General features: G+C 39.5%; 1 protein-coding gene across 8 annotated transcripts in view; it reads left to right on the top strand.

Annotated features, from left to right (window-relative positions):
- Positions 1-22,942, top strand: part of LOC105465099 (pseudouridine synthase 10) — an 86,005-nt gene that overhangs the window by 6,529 nt on the left and 56,534 nt on the right. For all 8 annotated transcript variants that reach the window (XM_011713328.2, XM_011713327.2, XM_011713326.3 and 5 more), the window contains exons 3-4: positions 1,214-1,468; positions 3,643-3,729. In XM_011713328.2, the coding sequence (XP_011711630.2) occupies positions 1,214-1,468; positions 3,643-3,729 (342 nt within the window). The remainder of the gene's footprint in view (positions 1-1,213; positions 1,469-3,642; positions 3,730-22,942) is intronic.

The raw sequence follows: 22,942 nt of genomic DNA, 5'->3' as shown, positions 1-22,942 counted from the left end.
TACACATTTTTTCAGATTATTATTCTATTATATGTTATTAGATTTTAAATTTATATTAAACTATTACTCTATTATGTTATTAGATTGTAAATTTATATTAAGAGACTGAGTGTTACCAACTTTTGTGTGTTTCATTTTATGTAAAGAAATATACAAGAATATTTGGACAAGTTTTTGGAAATGTTCTTAAATTTTGATCTGTTCTATTCATGTAGCTATGTATGTATATGCACATCTGTATATGCACTATGTTTTACCTATATTACAGATTTTAGGTAACAACAAACATTTGTGTGAGTCAAAATGTACCTGTATATGTATGTACGTATATTTATCTGTTAAAGCAGGTGAGCTAATTTCTCAATAAAGTGGATTTAAATTTGTTTGAGTGGAAGATTTTTTCCCTTTAGAGTCAGTAAATTGTCATCTGAATGAATTTGAAAAAGATACTTTTTCATCAATGGCATAAAAAACATGTCTAAACAAAATGGGAAAATACTCTGAGTATTTAGATGAGAGGGATATCTGAATGAGAGAAATATGAGAATGGTTTCAAAGAAATGCAAGTTCTAATACAAGACAGAAATTAGGCAAACTAGAATATAGTAGAGCATGTCTTTCAATTAATATATGGAAATAGTTTATAATCATATGCTAACTTTCAGCATTGTCAGCATTTGTGTACTTTTCTTAGTAAATTTTCTCCAAATTATTTTTACTTATTAGACTACCTCTAATGATCAGATTTCATATTAAATAAATATTATACTTGTGAGCGCTTAGTAATTGTGAGGTTATTAAATAACCTAGCAAGGATGGAAATTCAGTTTGTATTTTTATATGTTAATCATTAGAACTGAAGTTTGTTTTTACTGAAATTAGCAAGTGAATGACTCACAACAGAATTACAAATTAACAAATTTGTAATGGAGCCTTTCTCCCTCAGATTTATGACTTTTGCTTCACTGATATATGGAACTCTTTTGAAAAAGTATTCCCACATATATAATAGAGATAGGTAATTCTCTTTTAAATTCCATAAAAGCCAATGCTGGCTAATAAAATAACTGGATTGCTTCAGAATTGATATGTCAACATTGTAAAATCTGTGATATGTCCTAATTTTCACTCGTATTTTCTTGTTTCGTCTTACCTAGAAAGCCTTAAGGACATTGTCAGTGGGTCATTACTTTTTCTTTCATTAACTTTCCAGGAGTTGCTCAATGAACTACAGAAATTTCTGGAAACTGAAAAAGATGAATTAATTTTGGAAGTTATGAACCCACCTCCCAAGAAAATTCGACTGCAAGAACTGGAAGATAGTATTGATAATCTAAGTCAAAATGGAGAGGGAAGGATCTCTCTTAGTCAAGATGGAAGCATTGCTTCCAAGAACTCAAATTTAAATGTATGTAATGTATGCCTAGGAATTCTTCAAGAATTCTGTGAGAAAGATTTCGTTAAAAAGGTAAATAACCTGTTTTTCATTATAGGTGCAATTATGTAGAGATTTTCAGTCTTAAGACCAAGAATTCTTTTTTCTTTCCTTTTTTGGAGATAGGACAATTCTTTTTTCTTTTCTTTTTTGGGTTTTATTCTATTGCCTAGGCTGAAGTGCAGTGGTACAATCACAGCTCACTGCAGCCTCTAACTCCTGGGACTCAAGCAATCCTCCTACATCAGCCTTCTGAGTAGCTAGGACTATAGGCATGTACCACCATGCCCACCTAATTTTTTTTTCTTTTTTTTTGAGATGGAGTTTTGTTCTTGTTGTCCAGGCCATAGTGCAATGACACGATCTTGGCTCATCGCAACCTCCACTTCCCAGGTTCAAGTGATTGTCCTGCCTCAGCCTCCCGAGTAGCTGCGATTACAGGCATGCGCGACCATGCCTGGCTAATTTTGTATTTTTAGTAGAGACAAGGTTTCTCCATGTTGGTCAGGCTGGTCTCAAACTCCTAACCTCAGATGATCTGCCTGCCTTGGCCTCCCAAAGTGCTGGGATTACAGACATGAGCCACTGCGCCTGGCCCTAATTTTTAAATCTTTTTGTAGAGGTAGGGTCTCCCTATGTTACTGTGCTGGTCTTGAACAACTGGCCTCCAGTCATCCTCCTGCCTTGGCCTCTCAAAGTACTGGGATTACAGGTGTGAGTCACTGCACCCGGCCAAGGCCAAGAATTCAATTTTTTTTTTTTTTTTTTTTTTTTTGAGACGGAGTCTCACTCTGTTGCTCAGGCTGGAGCGCAATGAATGGCGTGATCTCGGCTCAGTGTAAGCTCTGCCTCTTGTGTCCACGCCATTCTCCTACCTCAGCCTCCCTAGTAACTGGCACTACAGGCACCCAACACCACGCCCGGCTAATTTTTAGTATTTTCAGTAGACACAGGGTTTTACTGTGTTAGCCAGGATGGTCTCGATCTCTTGACCTCGTGATCTGCCCACCTTGGCCCAAAGTGCTGGGATTACAGGCGCAGGTGTGAGCCACCACACCCGGCCGAATTCTTTTTTTTTTTTCCGAGACAGAGTTTCACTCTTGTCACCCAGGCTGGAGTGCAGTGGTGCAGTCTCAGCTCACTACAACCTCCACCTCCCAGGTTCAAATGATTCTCTTGCCTCAGCCTCCTGAGTAGCTGCGATTACAGGCATGTGCTGCCACGCCCAGCTAAGTTTTGTATTTTTAGTAGATACGGGGTTTCACCATGTGGGCCTGACCTCAGGTCTCAAACTCCTGACCTCAGGTCATCTGTCTGACTTGGCCTCCCAAAATGTTGGGATTATAGGCATGAGCCATCGCGCCCGATCTTCTGGTTTTTGTTTTTGTTTTGAGACAGGGTCTCACTGTGTCACCCAGGCTGGAGTGCAGTGGCATGATACCGGCTCATTGCAACCTCCACCTCTGGGCTCAGGTGATCCTCATACCTTAGCCTCCCAAGTAGCTGGGACTACAGGTGCATGCCACCATGCCCCAGTACAAGAATTTTTATATTGAAAGGAACACTGCCATTCATTTCAACTTTTTTTCACACAATTGGATCATTAAAATATTTTCTTAATTTTTTTAAAAAACCAAAACCTACGATTCTCAAATTACTTTTTAATTGACATATCTGAAAATTAATAAAATGTATATTCATGTGTTTCAGTCATAAGTGCTATTTAATTGAAGAAAAATGTAGCAGTTTGTTTTCATTTTGCTGTTTAATATAGCTGAATTACAGAAAAGTTCATTTCTAGTTGTACTTATTATTGTCCCAAAAAGACAGGTGGTACAGCCCTGTAGAAGGTAAATGATTGAATGTGGGATTGCCTTTTGTTTGTTTTTTTCTGTCAAGAGTGCTATATTTGGGTTTGTTTTGTTTGAAAGTTAGGGGGTGACCTAATAGAAAGCTATTTTGACACTTAACAGTTTATTCTGCAGATGTTATTCCTGGCTGTTTTGGTTCTTTGTAGTATTAGTCTTCAGGGTCATAGTTAGGCAATATTTAATCTCAAGATATTTGTGAGTGTTCCACTGTCAAATGTGAAAGTTTGGAAGTTTTGCCATGTCATCTCCCAGACCAGAAATTCATGTTATTAAGATTAGAGTAAGTAATATTTTCAGCAATTCCTGGGAATTTACGTAATTGTAATGCTTTTTTAGGTGTGCCAAAAGGTTGAAGCCTCTGGGTTTGAATTCACCAGCTTGGTATTTTCAGTCTCCTTCCCACCACAACTATCTGTAAGAGAGGTAAGGTCATTTACATGCATAAAACTATATGTGAAGTGCATGCTAGGAATTTCTCAAAAAATGGGAATGTAGAAATATTCCTTACTCTATTATATTTTTTACATTTTGTGTACTTATTGAATGATTGAAGCAATTTATAGCTGCTTAATAAATACTTGTTGAGTGAGTGAATGACAAAAGGAATTAGTTTTGTTCCTAGGACAGCCATCTTTTTTAAAGACCCTCAATCGGTTGCAGACATTCATTATTAGCTCCATGTGAGGCATGATGGTCAGAGAAAGACATTTGACTAGGTTTCCAGAGATCTTTTGAGGTGGATATGTGCACTTTAGAATAGTCCTAGAATAGAGTCGTTTCAATTATGATGAGCCTTATTCTCTCTGGAGTAAAATATAAAAAGATGGCGTATCTTCCAGTCAATGATAAAAGGGAGAGAATTGGCCTTATTTTTTAAAACTGTTTTCTTTGTTAATTGAAAAAAAATTCATTGCTGTATTATTCTTATGTGTCAAAACTGACATGAAAACATAACATTTTGCTAATATTGTTAAATGAAGTATAGTGAGAAACTTCTGTAATCTTAAATTACAACCATGGGTTCTAAGCATATTCGTTTATATTTATGAGATGTCTTTCCCCTAAGAAACCTACAGTATCACCAGAACATTACATCGTAAACCCTCATTTTCTTTGGGTGAGCATGTTTATTAGCCCTAAATAAGCTGAAGATCGTTGAAGCTGGATAGAATGATAAAGAAGAGCCAGGAAGTGAAAAAGGGTAGGATGATTTTATATAGTATCTGTGTTGCTGACAAGATAACTGAGCAAATGGAAGAATAAAGATGATGATGATGATGATATACTGGGTTTATAAACACTTAATTTTCTAGTCAATCATCAAAGCATTTCTCACTGATGTGTCATCTTCTGGTCCAATTTTGGTACAGAGAAACAGACTTCCAAAAGCTAAGTGACTCTCACTTTAGTGAGAGTTTTGAGAAACAAATAGGAATAAGAAGTATATTTTCTGAATGTGGTTATATATCTTACCATCAAACCTTTCCTCTCAAAGCTTATATTTATATATTTCCATAACCCTCAGAACCTGTGAATCAAAGTTTATATTTTTACACTAAGATTCATATTATCCATTTTATCACTTATTTGATGATTTTAACAATATTAGCTTAATGTTACTATTCATAAGGTATTTCTATTCCATATTAGAAACAGAAGATACTGTTTTTGTTTGTTTGTGTTTTTGTGATGGAGTTTCACTCTTGTTGCCCAGGCTGGAGTACAATGGCGCCCTCTCAGCTCACTGCAACCTCTGCCTCCCGGGTTCAAGTGATTCTCCTGCCTCAGGCTCCCAAGTAGCTGGGCTTACGGGGATGCGTCACCACGCCAGCTAATTTTTTTTGTATTTTTAGTGGAGACGGGGTTTCTCTACATTGATCAGGCTGGTCTCGGACACCTGACCTCAGATGATCCGCCCGCCTCAGCTTCCCAAAGTGCTGGGATTACAGGCGTGAGCCACCGTGCTTGGCTAGAAGATACTGTTTTTAAAAATAGAATTATTCTGCTTAAACTCTACTTTTCATAACTGATTTTAACCAGAAAACTATTTAGTAGAAATATGTAACTGTTCTAATTATTGAAGAATTAATATGTTTCCATAGTTTAATGTGCTATGTTTTGTTTTATTTGTAGTAATGAGTAATGTATTTTTACCTATTCATTTCCTAAGAATAATAGTTCAAGTAATTACAGTTTTATATGCAGTATACTCTTTTCACATCCCAGGTTTCTTCAGAAAATTATGTTTGTGGTTCAGTTCGTTATTTTCTGTTATTATTGTGTTACTTTCTTTTTTTTTTTTTTTTGAGACAGAGTCTCACTCTGTCACCCAGTCTAGAGTACAGTGGCATAATCTTGGCTCACTGCAAGCTCCGCCTTCTGGGTTCACGCCATTCTCCTGCCTCAGCCTCCCGAGTCACTGGGACTACAGGCACCCGCCACCATGCCCGGCTAATTTTTTGTATTTTTTAGTAGAAATGGGGTTTCACCGTGTTAACCAGGATGGTCTTGATCGTCTGACCTTGTGATCTGTTGGCCTCGGCCTCCCAGAGTGCTGGGATTACAGGCGTGAGCCACCGCGCCTGGCCATATGTTACATTCTTTTATTGCCATCTTTTATTACTTCTTTGGAATTGAGATATGCTGTGCAAGCCAGGCTGTATATAAATTGCTTTTTAAACCACTTATTTGTTACACATCTCAATTTGAACTAGTTACACATATCTTCAGAATATTCTGCATTTTGAATATAAATTCTGTGATTTCTCTAGTGCCATGTTCTACATATATGGCTTTCAACTTAGACCTTGTAAATATCTCTACCTTAGAACTTCTTTGTCTGTTTGTAGAACAAACATCAATATACTATCCATAAAATTGATATATGTCAATTATCTCATAATTCACACTAGAATATACAATTGAGTCCATTTGAATGATTTGGTTTTTTCCACTTCTAAGAAGTAGATGATCACAGATCTATTTAAAGCAACAATATTTTATCAATATGGTGGTATTTATTATATTCCTGCTTACAAAAGAAATAAGGGGTGGCCTCAAGTAAAGTTTTTTTTTTTTAATTAAACGGCCAGTCGCAGTAGCTCATGCCTGTAATCCCAGCACTTTGGGAGGCTAAGGTGAGAGGATCTCTTGAGTTCAGTTGAAGACCAACCTGGGCAACACAGTGAGAGTCTGTCTCTACAAAAAAATTTAAAAATTAGCTAGGTGTGGTGATGCATATCTGTAGTCCCAGCTATCCTGGAGGGCAAGGTGGGAGGCTTGCTTGGGCCTGGGGGGTTGAAGCTGCATTGAGCCATGATCACACCACTGTACTCTAGCCTGGGTGACAGAGCGAGGCCCTGTCTCAAAAAAAAAAAATTAAGCAATAAAATTTGCATTAACGCATCTATATTCCTGGTTATACTAATCCTTTTCTGATGATAGCTTTTTTTTTTTTTTTTTTTTGAGACAAGGTCTTGTTCTGTCAGCCGGGCTGGAGTGCAGTGGTGCAGTCTTGGCCCACTGCAGCCTCCGCCTCCCAAGTTCAAGCCATTTTCCTGCCTCAGCCTCACAAGTAGCTGGCATTACAGGCATGTGCCACCACACCCAACTAATTTCTGTATGGGGTTTCACCATGTTGGTCAGGCTGGTCTCGACCTCCTGATCTCAAGTGATCCACTTGCCTCAGCCTCCCAAAGTTCTGGGATTACAGGTGTGAGCCACCTCTCCTGGCCCCAGTAGTTATTATTTATCATCATTATAAAAGCATTAATTTAAAAGCTTAGAAAGAAAAGTCTGTATTTTTGTTCATAGTATAATAATCATTTTCCACTGAGTTCGGGAGAATATGGAAGCAGGATGGAGTATATGTCCGAAATGTGTTTTCTTAGAAGGAACTAGCTAATCAACCAGAACAGTTTTAAACTGAATACTACTAAAGAGGAGAAGCATAAGCAGAATTTGAGATTATAAGAGAGTAGTAAATACCTACGACTGTCATGGTGACTTTCTGGGTTTGGTTTTATCATTTGAATGTAATAATGGAAGGATAAATCCTTCTTATAAGGCTCAGATTTGTTAAGGGGAAAGATGTAATAGCGTGATATGGCAAGAAATTATGTACCTGCACTGAGATTTGAGATCCTGAGAGTGATCTCACGGTGGTACCTGTGGTCCCAGCAACTGGGGAGACTGAGGTGGGAGGATCACTGTAGCCCAGGAGGCGGAGGTTGCAGTGAGCTGCGATTGTACCACTGCACTCCCACTCCAGCCTGGAACAAAGTAAGATCCTGTCTCAAAAAACAAAACACAACACAACAAAACAAAATAGGATAGATAGAGTAGTAGAAGTATACTGTATAATATCTGGCCAAGGGGAGGATTGATTAATTGCAGATACAAAATAATCACAAAGGCTAATGAATACAGTGGTGTGAGGGACTCTCAGTGTCTGGGTACATGATGGAAATCATGTTTAACTAAAAGTGTGTTATCTGACAACTTTTGGATTGGAACTGTTTCTTTTCCTAAAGTAGTGGTTCTCTAATATGCATGAGACTCACTTGGAGAGTTTCCCAGGCCCCATTCCCAGAGATGCTAATACAGTAGGTCAGGTGAGACTCATGAATTTGCATTTCTAACAAGCTCATAGGTAATGCTGGTGCTATTACAACAACACTCTGAGAACCATTTTCCTAAAGGATGGTGGGGCAACTAATCTAGTCCTAAATGAAAAATTGGTAGCCTTTTAAATTTGTATTCCTGAAGGATGGGAAGAAGAGGCATAAGTAGAATATATCCTAAGCTTCTGATAGGTGTATTTCAAACACTACAAAGAAAAGGCAAAGAAAAATGGCATAGGATTCTGTGCTGGAAGATAAAAGGATTGAGAGCATCAAACAAAGTGCAATTCACATTTTAATTCAAACCAAACTATCTCAATGAATAAAAAAAAGGTTGGGGGAAAATACATCTCAATGAATAAGAAATAGGGATCTCTTTCTGTCTCTACCTCTGTTTTTACACAAAGGCTTGTATTTAGATATATTTATTTGACATTTTAGTTTGGCCTATGAACCCTGTGTACCTGTCATCCAACTCCAACAGTTAAATTTTTTGCCAATCTGGGATCAATTTCAAAAGAAGTACAGGAAAGGTCAAGTCAAATTAATGCAAATGAAAGAGGATGACTTGGCTGGGTGTTGGCTCATGCCTATAATCCCAGCACTTTGGGAGGCTGAGGTGGGTGGATCACCTTAGGTCAGGAGTTCGAGACCAGCCTAGCCAACATAGTAAAATCCCGTCTCTACTAAAAATACAAAAATTAGCCGGGTGTGGTGGTGTGCACCTGTAGTCCCAGCTATTCAGGAGGCTGAGGCAGGATAATCATTTGAACCTGGGAGGCAGAGGCTGCAGTGAGCCGAGATTGTGCCACTGTACTCTATCCTGGGGAGACTACATCTCAAAACAAAAAAACAAAAAAACAAAAAAAAAAGAAAGAGGTGGCTTATGGCTTATGTCTATAAGAACAGCAACCAGAAAACTGAAGCTACTAATGAATAGAAGCTTTCAAGAATTGCTAAGGAAGATTTGTGGACTTAAAGTTATGTTCAGAGCAAGAAAAAGATGAAAAGGATGGATAGATCTGCTATTTGGAACTGATATAGAGAAAGCAGGACTCTGAAAAATCCTGTTTTGCTTCTGTGCTTTATGTCGAGGAAAATGATCTTCCTTCCAAAAAGAGGTAGACTGGTCATTGGTAAGGGAGAATGAATGCTCCACATGGTGAAGCGTTTCAAAATGGGTTCAGGTGTTTAGACCTGGGTGCATTACATTCCAGTATAGCTTCAGAAAGAACTTGCAGCTGTTCCTGATTTTTGAGGGCTTTTAACCCATTTATGCTGGAGGTTGCAAATTTTTTTGGTGAAAAATCAGACCTTGGTGATGACCTTGAGCAGTAGGATATAAATATCTCCCACAAGCTTAGCGTTCTAATAATGGAACACTAGGGAAATGGGTTAAAAATAGCAGATTTTACAAATGACTGGAGACAGATAAAGGCAGTTGCAATTTTCCAAAGGGGAAGAAAGTTGGCCACAGAGGTCAGGATAAGAGGGAGATGTGATTATAAAATAATGGTAAGAGGGATGTAACATTTATTCTGAAGCTGGAGGAAGGGAGCCATGAGCCAAGGAATGCGGATTTTCTTTTGAAGCTAGAAAAGCCTAGGAAACAGATTTATTACTTACAGCCTCCAGAAGGGAACACAGCCCTGCTGGCACCTTGATTTTAACCCAGTGAGACCTGTGTCAGACCTGGGACCTGAAGATAATAAATTGGTGTTGTTTTAAACCACTAAATTTGTGATAACTTGTTATAGAAGCAATAGAAAATGAATGCACATTTAGAGGATTTAGTGCATTCAGGTGGTGGGGCCATCTGAAACCTGGTCACAGGATCCACTGCTGAAGGAGCTTGGGTTATTTAATTTGGAGAATAGATGATGCAGTGGGATGAGTTTGCTTTCCTTAAATATTTGAGGGGCTTCCTTATAAAAGAGGAATTAGATTGCTGCAAGAATAGAATCAAGAGCTATTAAGAATTAAGAATTATCCAGAACAGGATAGATTGTTTCCAGAGACTTCCCGTCACTAGGGTGTTTAAGCCAAGGCTGGAAAATACGATTGTCCCTTGATAGCCATAGGGGGTTGGTTCCAGGACCCCCGAGCCCCTCACAGATACCAAAATCCACAGATGCTTAAGTTTCTCATATAAAATGGTATACTATTTGCATATAACTTACACACATCCTCTTATATACTTTAAATCATCTCAAGATTACTTATATAATACAATGTGGGGCCGGGCACAGTGGCTCACGACTGTAATCCCAGCACTTTGGGAGGCTGAGGTGGGCAGATCACGAGGTCAGGAGATCGAGACCATCCTGGCTAACATGGTGAAACCCCATCTCTATTAAAAATATAAAACGAAATTAGCCGGGCGTGGTGGCAGGTGCCTGTAGTCCCAGCTACTCGGGAGGCTGAGGCAGGAGAATGGCATGAACCTGGGAGGCGGAGCTTGCACCACTGCATTCCAGCCTGGGCGACAGAGCGAGACTCCGTCTCAACAACAACAACAACAACAACAACAAATAATAATAATAATAATACAATGTGGATGCTATGTAAATAGTCGTTATGCTACATTATTTGGGGAATAATCACAGGAAAAAGTCTGTACCTGTTCAGTACAGATCCTTTTTTCCCCCAAATGTTTTCTATCCAGGATTGATTGAATCCATAGATGCAGGATCCATAGATACAGAGTGCCAATGTACTTGGCCAAGATACATAGAAAGTGTGCACTATATAGTTGGTTAGACTAGAGATCTTAAGCCTTTTCAACTCTAAGATTCTGTATAGTTTTAACAAAAATACTTATTACAGTGTTTATGTATTTGAGACGGGGTCTCACTCTGTCACCCAGGCTGGAGTGCAGTGGTATGATCACAGCTCACTGCAACCTTGACCTCTTAGGTTCAAGTGATCCTCCCGCCTAACCTTCCTGAGTAACTGAGACCACAGGTGCATACCACTATGCCCAGCTAACTTATTTTTTATTTTTTTTAGAGATGGGGTCTCCCTATGTTGCCAAGGCTGGTCTTGAACTCCTGGGCTCAAGTGATCCTTCTGGTGTGGCCTCCCAAAGTGCTAGTGTTACAGGCCACTGCACCTGGCCCCGTAGTGGTTATTTTATATTCATAATTGATTCCTCTAAACTTCTGCATCATAATGCCACACAAAAACTATAGAATGAATGTCTCAGACATATGCTAATATTAGGTTAAATTTGTATTTATGGGAAAAGATTCCATTAAGTCCTTTTAAAAGCTGAATGCTTTTCAGTTTTATTAGGGTCATCTTTACTAGTTGAGTCCAGTAGAGGGCAATATTGTACTATCACTTTGGTTTATTGGTCCCTTTTCATGGGTAGGGTATGGGAAACAGTTTGCTTAGTCCATTGACTTTAAATGTGTATATTGTCTTTTAAGTGTTACTTGGATGAAACACTTCTCAATATGCAACTTGATATGGTTGGAGTTTTGTCAGATCAAAACCTTTCCCTATCATTTATTATACTTTATAATTTCATACTTTGCAGTAAGTACTACAAATTATACACAACCCTAGAAAATTAGCTAAAAATAAAAGCAGTACCATTTCTACCCATCCAAGTACTAACCAGGCCCGACTCTGTTTAGCTTTTGAGATCATGCGAGATCAGGCACATTCAGGGTGGTATGGCCACAGACGGCAGTACAATTTCTGTAGCAGCATTTTTTTATTTTAAGAAATTGTCTTCTTTCTTTTTTTTTGAGATGAAATCTCACTGTCACCCAGACTGGAGTGCAGTGGCGTGATCTCGGCTCACCGAAACCTCCGCCCCCCAGGTTCAAGCGATTCTCCTGCTTCAGCCTCCCTGAGTAGCTGGGACTACAGGCATGTGCCACCACGCCTGGCTAATTTTTGTATTTTTAGTAGAGACGAGGTTTCATCTTGTTGGCCAGGCTGGTCTTGAACTCCTGACAGGTGATACATCTGCCTCGGCCTCCCAAAGTGCTGGAATTACAGGCATAAGCCACTGTGCCTGCCTGAAATTCTTTTTAAATTCTGAAAAATGGATATTCAAATGGCTTTGGATTTTTACTTAAATCTGTGGATTCTTAACTAATTTAGGATTATTGATCTCATTCAGAATCTGAAGAAAGCAGTGAATTCCTTTGTTCTAAAAATGCACATACTAAACATTTTGTATGTATTTACAGAGGCTTCTTAAACTCTCAGGCCATTAGTCCTAGAATCTTTTTTAATTGGTAATTTCCTTTCTATTATTGATTGATGTTCTTTTTCTAAAGGACTATATTTTTTCTAATTATGTTTAGCTCATAAATAGAATGTGACAAAATTCTCTTAACTTCAAGTATAGAGAGCTATATATATATTGTGTGTGCAGGCATGAGCTGGCTGTCTTTGTTCATTAACTCAACTTTTCTGATTTAGCATGTGTATTTTCTGCTTTTTGTCCATTTGTGCATGGCTTCTCCATTTTTATTTTGTATGACAGGCACTCTTCCTAAATCTGTGTATGTTCTCTTTCACCTACCATTTAAGACCAACCCTAGGTCCACTTCATTCAATAAACCTTTTCTGAGCTTACTAAGGAGTTTTTAGAATTTATAGCTCCTATTTTGGTTAGATTAGTTTAGAACTCCCTTCAATTACTATATGGTCCACTTATCCATGCAAAGCAAGTTTGATTCCTCTAAACTTCTACAGCATAATGCCACACAAAACTACTATAGAATGAATGTCCCAGACGTATGCTAATATTAGGCCAAACTTGCATTTATGGGAAAAGAGAGAACATTCCACTAAGTCCTTTTTTTTTTTTTTTTTTTGAGACGGAGTCTCGCTCTGTCCCCAGGCTGGAGTGCAATGCCGCGATCTCGGCTCACTGCAATCTCCGCCCCCTGGGTTCACGCCATTCTCCTGCCTCAGCCTCCTGAGTAGCTGGGACTACAGGCGCCCGCCACCACACCCAGCTAATTTTTTGTATTTTTAGTAGAGACGAGGTTTCACCGTGTTAGCCAGAATGATCTCGATCTCCTGACCTCGTGATCCGCCTGCCTCAGCCTCCCAAAGTGCTGGGAGTACAGGCGTGAGCCAATGCGCGCAGCCCCACTAAGTCCTTTTAAAAGTTAAATGCTTTTGAGTCTTAGTTCTTTTAGGGACTGCCCCTTAAGGATCTTTCAATAGACTTTTCATGAGTGGGTTGGGAAGTGTATAGTAACCTTGCTAGTTTTAGGTACGCAGGCTGCCACTTTTAAAACCATTAACAGGAAATGAGTGTGTTCATGCAGCAATCCACCCTATCTTATGAAAGGTAACTCCAAGAACTTGCTTCTGTGAATATAACATTGGTGTATGAAAGTCTGTGTTATTATAATCATGGAATCATAGATGTATATGAGACCTTGGTGATCGACTAGAACAGGACTCCCCAGCTTTTTATGGCACTTATTGAAAAAGTCAATGTATATATGGTTGTGATTTGTCAGAGTCTCAGCTAGGCTACCACCCAAGTGTAAACCTGTTTATACCTATTGGGAATGTCTGATTGAGAGTCCAGGAGTCTCCAACCTTTGTGTATAAGGGATCCCCCTTTAATATCTGAGAGTTAATGGGTAGTATCTGTAGATTGGAAAGAAGATATGCTATGCTTGGGTAATTTTTTTCAGCTTCACAGATTGAGACCACTTCAGTAGTCATCACACTCATCCTTACTTAAAGAGGAGAAAACCAGGGCTTGTAGAGGTTATGTGATTTGCCCAATGTGTCCCATTTATTGGAATCTGGATATGCCTCCCTGCTTCATGCTGCTGTTGCTTTTTAAGTTTTTTTTTTTTTTTTTAAACCACACTATCTCTACATCTTGTATATTTTCGTATGTTTTATTTACCTGACTACCTTGGTTCCATGGGTATTACCTTTTCTTAACTACATACCCTATTAAGCCATACACTCATGAACATCACTAAAGGTCAGAGGATCACCAGAGTGATGAATCCAGGCAGAGCTGCTGTGTTTAGGAGAATGTAAGACTAGACATGGGTGCAGGTTTACGACTCTGTTATGTGATACATCACGAGGATGTGTTCTGAGGGAGAAAGAATGAGTGACATGTGATTAGTCAAGGTCTATATAGAACCCAAGCCCTGGTTGGCGTGTATAATCAGAAGTCCAACTATCAAAGAGTCAAAGCAGATACTGAAGAGATGTAATAGCTCATTATTGGGGTACTGGCACAAGAAGCCCAATAGATAAAGCACCCAATCCCTGAGGTCACTGTGGCATGCAGCAAGGAGGAACAAATCACATTCCTGTGAGTAGGAAGCCATAGTCAAGCAGGTCTAGAAGCAAGCCTAATTCTAAAGACCACCACAATAATATAATGTATATTGGATTCAGGATTGCAGTTGGAGATTATTCAGACATATATTTAAATGCTTAAAGATGCATCTCTTTATGGCATTGCCTTTTCCTTGACCTGAACCCAGCTAAGTATAATGGAGGAGGAGGCAAGGAAGAAAAGAAGTTGCTGTGGCTCATCTAGCGTGTAGGTAATTGAGGGAGACCAGATGCATTAAGAACATGAGGTAGCCTCAAATATTTGAAGTTTCTTTTAAAAATTTGTATGGTCTTATTCTTGTGAATTGTCACATTTGGCATCTTTAAAATTTACAGTAAGAAATGGTAATATAGCAGAATAAAAAAGAATACAAGAGGAAACACATCCTTTTTCTTCAAAATGCTTTCCCTGTGAAATGGAACATATTAGCACATTGCTACCTTCTAACTGTAGAGATCATTATTAAACTATTTTTCCTCCATTAATTTTTAGGACCGTGTGGCTTAGTAGATTAAGTTGCTGAAAAAGGGAACTTCTAGTTTAGACTCTTGCCTAGTTCAGGTCTAGGTTTTTCTTGTTGCATAGAATTGTCCTTTTTTCTGATACCACCACTGTGTTTTATACCTAGTAATTCTAGCTTACTAAGATATGATTGTTTTTGAAAAATTATTCATAAAAATAACAAATATATGTGTATGTATGCATATGTATATAAAGCAACTGTTTATATGTAAAACAGCCACACCACCATAATATGTAGTTATTTTTTAGGAGCGGCAAGATAAAACCCCTTTCTTAGGAAAACAAGCCACCAACAGTTATTTAATATTTTCATGGCAGAGTATGCTGCATGTGCTCTTTCATTTAATAATCACAACCCCTTAAAGTAGGTGGTGTTATCGTCTCAATTTTACAGATGATGAAATTGAAGCTGAAGGTCACATTGCTGATAAATAGCAGAGCTAGGATTTGAACTCTGATCTATTAAACTCCAAAGTTTATGCTTTTTTTTTTTGAGACGGAGTTTCACTGTGTCACCCGTGCTGTAGTGCAGTGGTGCGATCTCGGCTCACTGCTGTTGGGGTCCGCGTGTTTCCTAAACAAAGGAATGAACACACAAAGGACATCCGTGTTGTCTTGTGTGTTCATTCCTTTGTTTAGGAAACACGCGGACCCCAACAACTGGCGCAGCGAGCAGGGTCCGTGGCTCCAAGAGAGCAAGGAACCGGAGGGGGAGCACCCCGGGTTTGTAAGTAAAACAAAAAAAGGGGGACCCTCGGGAAAATTATAGGGAATTCCACCTCTCTGGCCTCAGAATATTTACGGCTATTTCAAGGACTGTTGCTGTCTATAGGAGTAGAAGTGAAAGAAAAAGACTTTGAAGCGATTGTTTGCCCATGTTGAACAACATTGTTACTGGTTTCAGTATCAGACTAAAGTGCAGCTGAATCGGAGAGAATGGTTACAGGTAGTAAAAGCTTTGCTTAGAGCTCGCCAGTTAGGGGATACTATGCCTCTAAATTTGTGGACCTTGTGTAACTCTGTCACTCAGGCATTAGAGTTACTTGAGACTGATTCAGAGTGTGGTGATGTAGCCACAGGAGGAAAGGCATCTGAGGATTTGGGAAAAAATAAATCTGAAATGGAGCCCATTTATGCCAGAGTAATAGAGGATGGGGGGGGTAGCAAAAGGGGGAGAAGAGGAAGGGCCAGCTCTTCCTTCTTCTAAGGGGAATTCTGACATGCAGCATACTATGGGAATGCTTCAACAGATATTACAGATACATTCTTCTAATTCACCTTTGCGAGCTTTCCCTGTTTCTTTTCCTTCTGCCCTGTTAGAAGAGGATTTTCCAGTGCCTCCAACCCCCCAGCTTCCTTACCTTTGTCTGGCAAAGTTTTCTCAGTGCCTTTCCCGCCATTGGGGGAGGGAGAAAAGGAAAAGATAAGAAAATTTAAGGAGCTGGATCTGTTTCCAATATTTCGTGCTTCTTTTGCTCCTAATGCTCAGTTTCCAAATGGTGGCAATAATGTCCAATTTAATGCCTTACAATTTAAATTTTTAAAAGAAATAAAAGCTGCCATTTCTAACTATGGACCTCAATCTCCTTTTATCCTTGGTCTTCTTGATGCTTTTGCATCAGAAAATTTGATGATTCCTATAGACTGGGAGACTTTGGGGAAGGCTTTTCTTGATCGTTCTCAGTGGTTACAATTGCACAGCTGGTGGATGGACAAGGCACATGTACAGGCTAGAAAAAATGCTACGTGTGATCCCCCAGGACCCACTGAGGAACAACTCACAGGCATGGGCCAGTATGCTACTCTTAATGCTCAGGCTGGCCTAGATGATATCGCCCTTACTCAAATCAAGACTTTGTTTTTAAGGGCCTGGAACAAGGTAGAGATAGCAGAAAAATCTTCCCTTTCCTTTGTGAAGATTTTACAGGGCACAAATGAACCATATCCAGATTTCGTAGCCCGTTTTCAGGATGCTGTCTTAAAAACTGTGGGTGTTGGCCCTGCTTCAAAAATTTTGTTACAAACATTGTCTTTTGAATATGCTAATGCTGACTGTCAAAAATTGTTAAAACCGTTAAAAGCCAGTGGGGCCAATTTAGATAAATATATTAAAACTTGTGCTGGTGTTGGAGGGGCTATTTATAATGCTCAATTATTTGCTGGAGCTTTGTCTAAAGCCTTAAAAGGAAATAACAAACAAGGTGTTTGCTTTCAGTATGGTAAACCTGGACATTTCTTTTTTTTTTTTTTTTTTTTTTTTTTGAGACGGAGTCTCACTATGTCGCCCAGGGTGGAGTGCAGTGGCCGGATCTCAGCTCACTGCAAGCTCCGCCTCCCGGGTTTTTACGCCATTCTCCTGCCTCAGCCTCCCGAGTAGCCGGGACTACAGGCACCCACCACCTCGCCCGGCTAGTTTTTTGTATTTTTTAGTAGAGACGGGGTTTCACCGTGTTAGCCAGGATGGTCTCGAACTCCTGACCTCGTGATCCGCCCGTCTCGGCCTCCCAAAGTGCTGGGATTACAGGCTTGAGCCACCGCGCCCGGCCAAACCTGGACATTTCAAAAAAGAATGTCGTAAAAAATTGAACACTTTTATCCCTCAAGGCAGAAAGCTGCCTTCAGAGGCGTACAAATGTTGTGGTAAAGGTTGACGTTAGACAAATGAATGTCGTTCCAAAACTGGTAAAAGTGGAAATTTACTGTCTCCTCTCCCGGGAAACGGGAGCCGGGGCCCACAGGCTTGGGGCCCCAACAATTACAATACAAGTCTACTACAATACCCAGTAAGCAATGGCCTACAACATCAAGGAATGAATTCAAGTCCTCCTTAAGGATCCCACACCTTACCCCAGTTTCTCAGCTCTATGCGGCAACTAAGCAGAGCGCCGCTGCTGACTTAGCTATTACTCGGCCTTATACCTTGTCTCCCAATAGAGGAGTATATAAATTAGCTATTAGAGTGTGTGGCCCTTTGCCAAAAGGACATGTAGGACTTTTGTTAGGTCAAAACAACAGTGCTATACAGGGGTTAATGGTGATTCCAGGAATCATTGATCCTGATGTTACTAATAAAATTCTTATTATGATACAAGTCTCACAATTTATACGCCTAGAGGCAGGGGAGCGTATTGCACAATTACTTTTATTGCCTTTTTTTTTTTTTTCCCGTTCCTATCTAGAGAGGTATCTCGACAGGGAGGGTTTGGTAACACAGAAAAAATTGTTTTTTGGGAAACTTTAGTTTCTAATCAAAAGCCCTTATGTTCATTGCACATTAATGAAATAGTTTTTAAAGGGTTAATTGATACGGAGGTGGATGTATCTATCATTTGTTTAAATTAGTGGCCTATACAATGGAAAAAAAAGATAAGTTTCAGTTATACTCACTGGCCTGGGTACTGCTTCTGTGGTTTATCAAAACGTAAAACCTTTAACCTGTGTCGGTCCTAAAGGTCAAAAAGGTCAAGTTTTTTTTTATATTGTTCCTATCAATATTAATCTTTGGGGACAAGATCTTTCACAACAATTTGGTGCTTTTTTAAACATTCCTCATATTTCCTCAGCTGCCAAAAATATGATGTTCAAAATGGGCTACAATCCTTTAAACTCATAGCCACTGTTCACCAGCCTCAAGTTTTATAATTAAAGTGAAAAACTACCGCTCCTGTTTAGGTGAAACAGTGGCCATTATCTAAAGAAAAACTTAGGGCTTTAAAAGAGTAAGTCAAAAAACAAATGGCCGAGGGGCATATAAAGCCAAGTACTTCTGCATGGAATTCCCCTGTCTTTGTCATGTTAAAAAAATAATAAAAAAAAATAATAATAAAAAATAAAAATAAAAATAAATTTAAAAAAAGTGAAAAGTGGCGTTTATTAACTAATCTTAAAACTATAAATGTTTACATTCAACCTAGGGAAAGTTTATAGCCTGGTCTTCCTAATCCTGCCCTTATCCCACAAAGTTAAAAATTAATGGTCATAGATCTCAAAAATTGTTTTTTCTCTATTCCATTACCACCTCAACATTGTAAAAAGTTTGCCTTTACTATTCCTAAATATAATAATAGACAGCCCATTCAAAAGCGTCATCCTTCTGTTCTTTTATATCATTATATGGATGACATTCTTCTTGCTGCACCCACCAGAAAAAAGCAGCAAGATGCTTTTGCATCATTACAAACTCAGCTTTCTTTCTACTCACTTAATATTGCCCCAGAAAAAATTCAAGTGGATTTTCCTATTCAATATTTAGGTTATACCTTGGGAGCACGAAATATTCGACCCCAAAAAATTCAAATTCGACATGATCATTTAAAAACATTAAATGACTTTCAAAAGCTTTTAGGAGACATTAATTGGATGCGTCCTGTTTTAGGAATACCAACATATCAGTTACAACATCTTTTTTCTATTCTAGAAGGAGACAGTCACTTGGACAGCTCACGTCATTTAACTCCTTTGGCTTTACAGGAACTCCAGCTTATAGAAGAGCAACTTCAAAAGGCCCATTTACATTATATCCTTCCCGACGTTCCCCTTTCCTTTTGTTTATTTCATACTTTACATTCTCCCACAGGAATGATTCATCAAACTAATTGTCCGCTAGAATGGATCTTTTTGTCCAATAAAACATCTAAACGCTTGACTACTTATATCGACCGTTTAGCTGAACTGATCATCAAAGGACAGCATCGCTGTCGACAACTTTGGGGAGGAAATCCTTCCTTAATTATCTCTCAATTCACTCATAGATTACTTATCTTCTTGCAACTTCTGATTCTTGGCAAGTTGCTTGCGCTTCATTTGTTGGACAATTTTCTACCCAATATCCTAAGTCTCTGATCTTTTCATTTTTTAGGCAACATTCTGTGTTGCCTTTCTCACCAATTTCTGTATTTCTTGTTCAAGGTCCTACCTTTTTTACTGATGCTAGTAGCAATGGTAAGGCTGGATATTGGAGTGTTCATCAATCTCGAGTTACAGTTTATCCTTATCCCTCGGTGCAACAGGGAGAATTGTTTGCTAGTCTCATGGTCTTACTTGATTTTCCTACTACTAGTTGTAACATTGTTAGTGATTCTCAATATGCCGTTTATGTTACTTCTTATATTTCTCAGGCCACTTTACCTCTTTGTGCTACTTCTTCTCTTCAAAAACTCTTTTCTTTGTTATCCTCGACCTTAAGCCAACGTCGAGCTCCTTTATTCATCACTCATCTTCGTTCTCATTCTCAACTTCCTGGACCATTAGTTCATGGTAATACTCAGATTGATTCGCTTTTAATTTGCCACCTGCAGGCTGCAGAACAAGAACATGCTCTACATCACACTAATAGTTCTGGCCTTCAACGACGGTTTCATTTAACTCGTAAACAAGCTCGTTCTCTTATTCAAGCTTGTCCTTCCTGTGCTCCTTTGAGCATTCCATCCTTCCATCCTGGGGTTAATCTACGAGGTACTCAAGTTAATCAGATTTGGCAAATGGATGTCACACATGTCCCTTCTTTTGGACGATTAAAGTATGTTCATCATACCATTGATACCTTTTCTCATTTTCAATGGGCCACTCCGTTGCCATCTGAGAAAGCTGGTTCTGTTATTACACATCTCTTAGCTTGTTTCGCCATCATGGGCATTCCTCTTATACTTAAAACTGATAATGCCCCTGCCTATGTCTCTCGTAAATTACAAGTTTTCTTACAGCAATACAATAGTCAACATATCACCGGTATCCCGGGCAACAGTCAAGGTCAAGCCATCATTGAGCGCGCAAATTTAATCTTAAAAACTCAACTGCAAAAACAAAAAGGGGGAAATGAGTCCCCCAGAAACCAGATTCTGAAGGTTCTTTTTACCTTAAATTTTTTGAATCAATGGAGACAATTGCAAGACTCCGCTGCCGTAACCCATCTTTCCTCACCTCCCTCGGTGATAGTCCCCGCTGACAATTTAAGGGTTTGGTATCCCAATGAAGAAGATAAGTATGTTCAAGGGCAAGTTCTAAAACAGGGACGGGTCTATGCTCTTGTCCTTACAGGGAGCGGACCTGAGTGGTTTCCTACAAGACGATTGAAACCCTGTTGAAAAGAAAACTGGATTCAGCATGCATTTCTTCCTTTGTTGGATGTGCCTCGGCGGGGGACTTATTTCCCTTAGTGAGGCTTTGTATGAATATTGGACTTATATTCCCTTTCCGCCCTTGTATCAGGGAGTCGCCTGGGGGGAGGCAGAAATTAAGGTTTTCACCAATGACACTACTTGGATGCCGTCCCCCTATATGGAAAAGGACAAGATAGAACGGGAAACGGGAATCATAAACAGCACATACCAATTTGGAGTGGAAGGACTTCCAATATGCATGGGAAATAGTCCTCATTGTCTCCGAAAATTGCATGAAGCCTGGGCTGTTCGCTATAATCATAGTCATGTGGCTGCTAATACTGTTATTATTGTAACTAGAAGCTTTCAGTATAATCATACTGTATATAGTAATGAGACTATTCCTAGTTCTTTACCTTTTTGTCCTATCCCAGAGGTTTCCCCTAATATTGAGGTGCTGGAGTGGCAACAATGTCGGGGAACTAAACCCCGGATTTTATTAGAACACAATAGGATGCAAATAACTGATTGGAGTGTGCACGGTGATTTTCAAACAAAATTTAGTCACATACCTTTGAAACAGCACCGGGTAAATAAAAGTATTGCCGCTAATGGTAATGAAACCTTGGTATGGCGTGAAGGAGGCCTCATCTTAGACACTCTTTACAAGTACAGAGTCATCTTTGGAAGTTGTTAGCTGCAGGCGATGCCATTAGCACTTTTGTGGGGAATATGTCCCTTAATCTTTCTAACCCGAATAACTCCTTTCATATTCAGTTATATCGGAATACCTCCCGATATATTATTGCTTGTGTCCGTAAGCCCTACCTATTATTAGCGGGGAATTTGACATGGGATAATGACACGGGGATTGTTAATTGTACAGATACGTGTACATTTTTGTCTTGTCTCAATCATTCCTGGTGGCACAACTTTACTGGGGATATTTATATCCTCAGGGCTCGTAAGGAAATTTGGCTACCTGTTAACCTTACGCGACCGTGGGGGGCATCACCTCTTGAGACTTATATTTGGACTTCTCTCCAGAGAACCCGCCGTGCCCTTGGACTTATAATTGCCTCGGTGATGAGCCTTGTCGCCATCGCCTCCACTGCGGCCGTAGCAGGGCTCACTCTACCTCAAAGCATACAAAATGCTGAATTTGTGCAGCAATGGCACGAGCAATCTCACCGGTTATGGCTTCAACAACAAAACATTGATTCTCAACTTGCTGAAAGATTGGACAGCATGGAGCAAGCATTGACATGGCTTGGAGATCAGCTCACTGTCCTCAGTACTCAGATAACATTACAATGTGATTTGAACTCCACTCAATTTTGTGTAACACCTGTGCCTTTTAATATCTCTCAAAATTGGACCGAAATCCGAAAATTATTAGTAGGCCATAAAAATATTAGTTTGGACATCCAAGAGCTCACTCAAAACATTTCCGAAGCATTTCAACAACAATTACATGTATTGTCCGGAACCGCAACCCTGCAGGAGTTGGGTCAACGCCTTGCTGCCCTTAACCCATGGACCCAGATGAAAACATGGATTTCTACAATCTCTGGAAGTATATTGCTTTGGGCGCTCGGATTGGGTCTGTTTCTCTTGGTGATCCGATGCTCCCTCCGTCACCTCCAAAAACAAAAAACACAGGAACAAATATGGGCTACCTTTTTAGGATTGAGGCAAAACAAAAAGGGGGAAATGCAGGGGCCCTTGAAAACAGTATGCTAAGAATAGATAGGGCTCAAGGACAGTATCTCCACTTTTAATGAACTCCCGTAGGCACCAAGAAGGCGGACAAATAAGGAAGAGCATAGAGACAAGGAACTAAGCAGAAGGTTACATCTGGGTAAAGAAAGCTTGTTTTGCATTGTGTTCTTTCTGCTGACGTGGGGTTTATGGAGTATAAATAAAGTGAGGCGGAGGCTCTGAGCGCGGCCGCCATGTATGTCTTGTCCTGTGTTGCCTTGCGTGTTCATTCCTTTGTTTAGGAAACACGTGGACCCCAACACACTGCAATCTCCACCTCCCGG

The sequence above is a fragment of the Macaca nemestrina genome, chromosome 13 (genome assembly GCF_043159975.1).
Source record: "Macaca nemestrina isolate mMacNem1 chromosome 13, mMacNem.hap1, whole genome shotgun sequence".
In the NCBI taxonomy this organism is placed as follows: Eukaryota; Metazoa; Chordata; class Mammalia; order Primates; family Cercopithecidae; genus Macaca; species Macaca nemestrina.
This window is presented reverse-complemented; position numbering and strand designations above follow the sequence as displayed.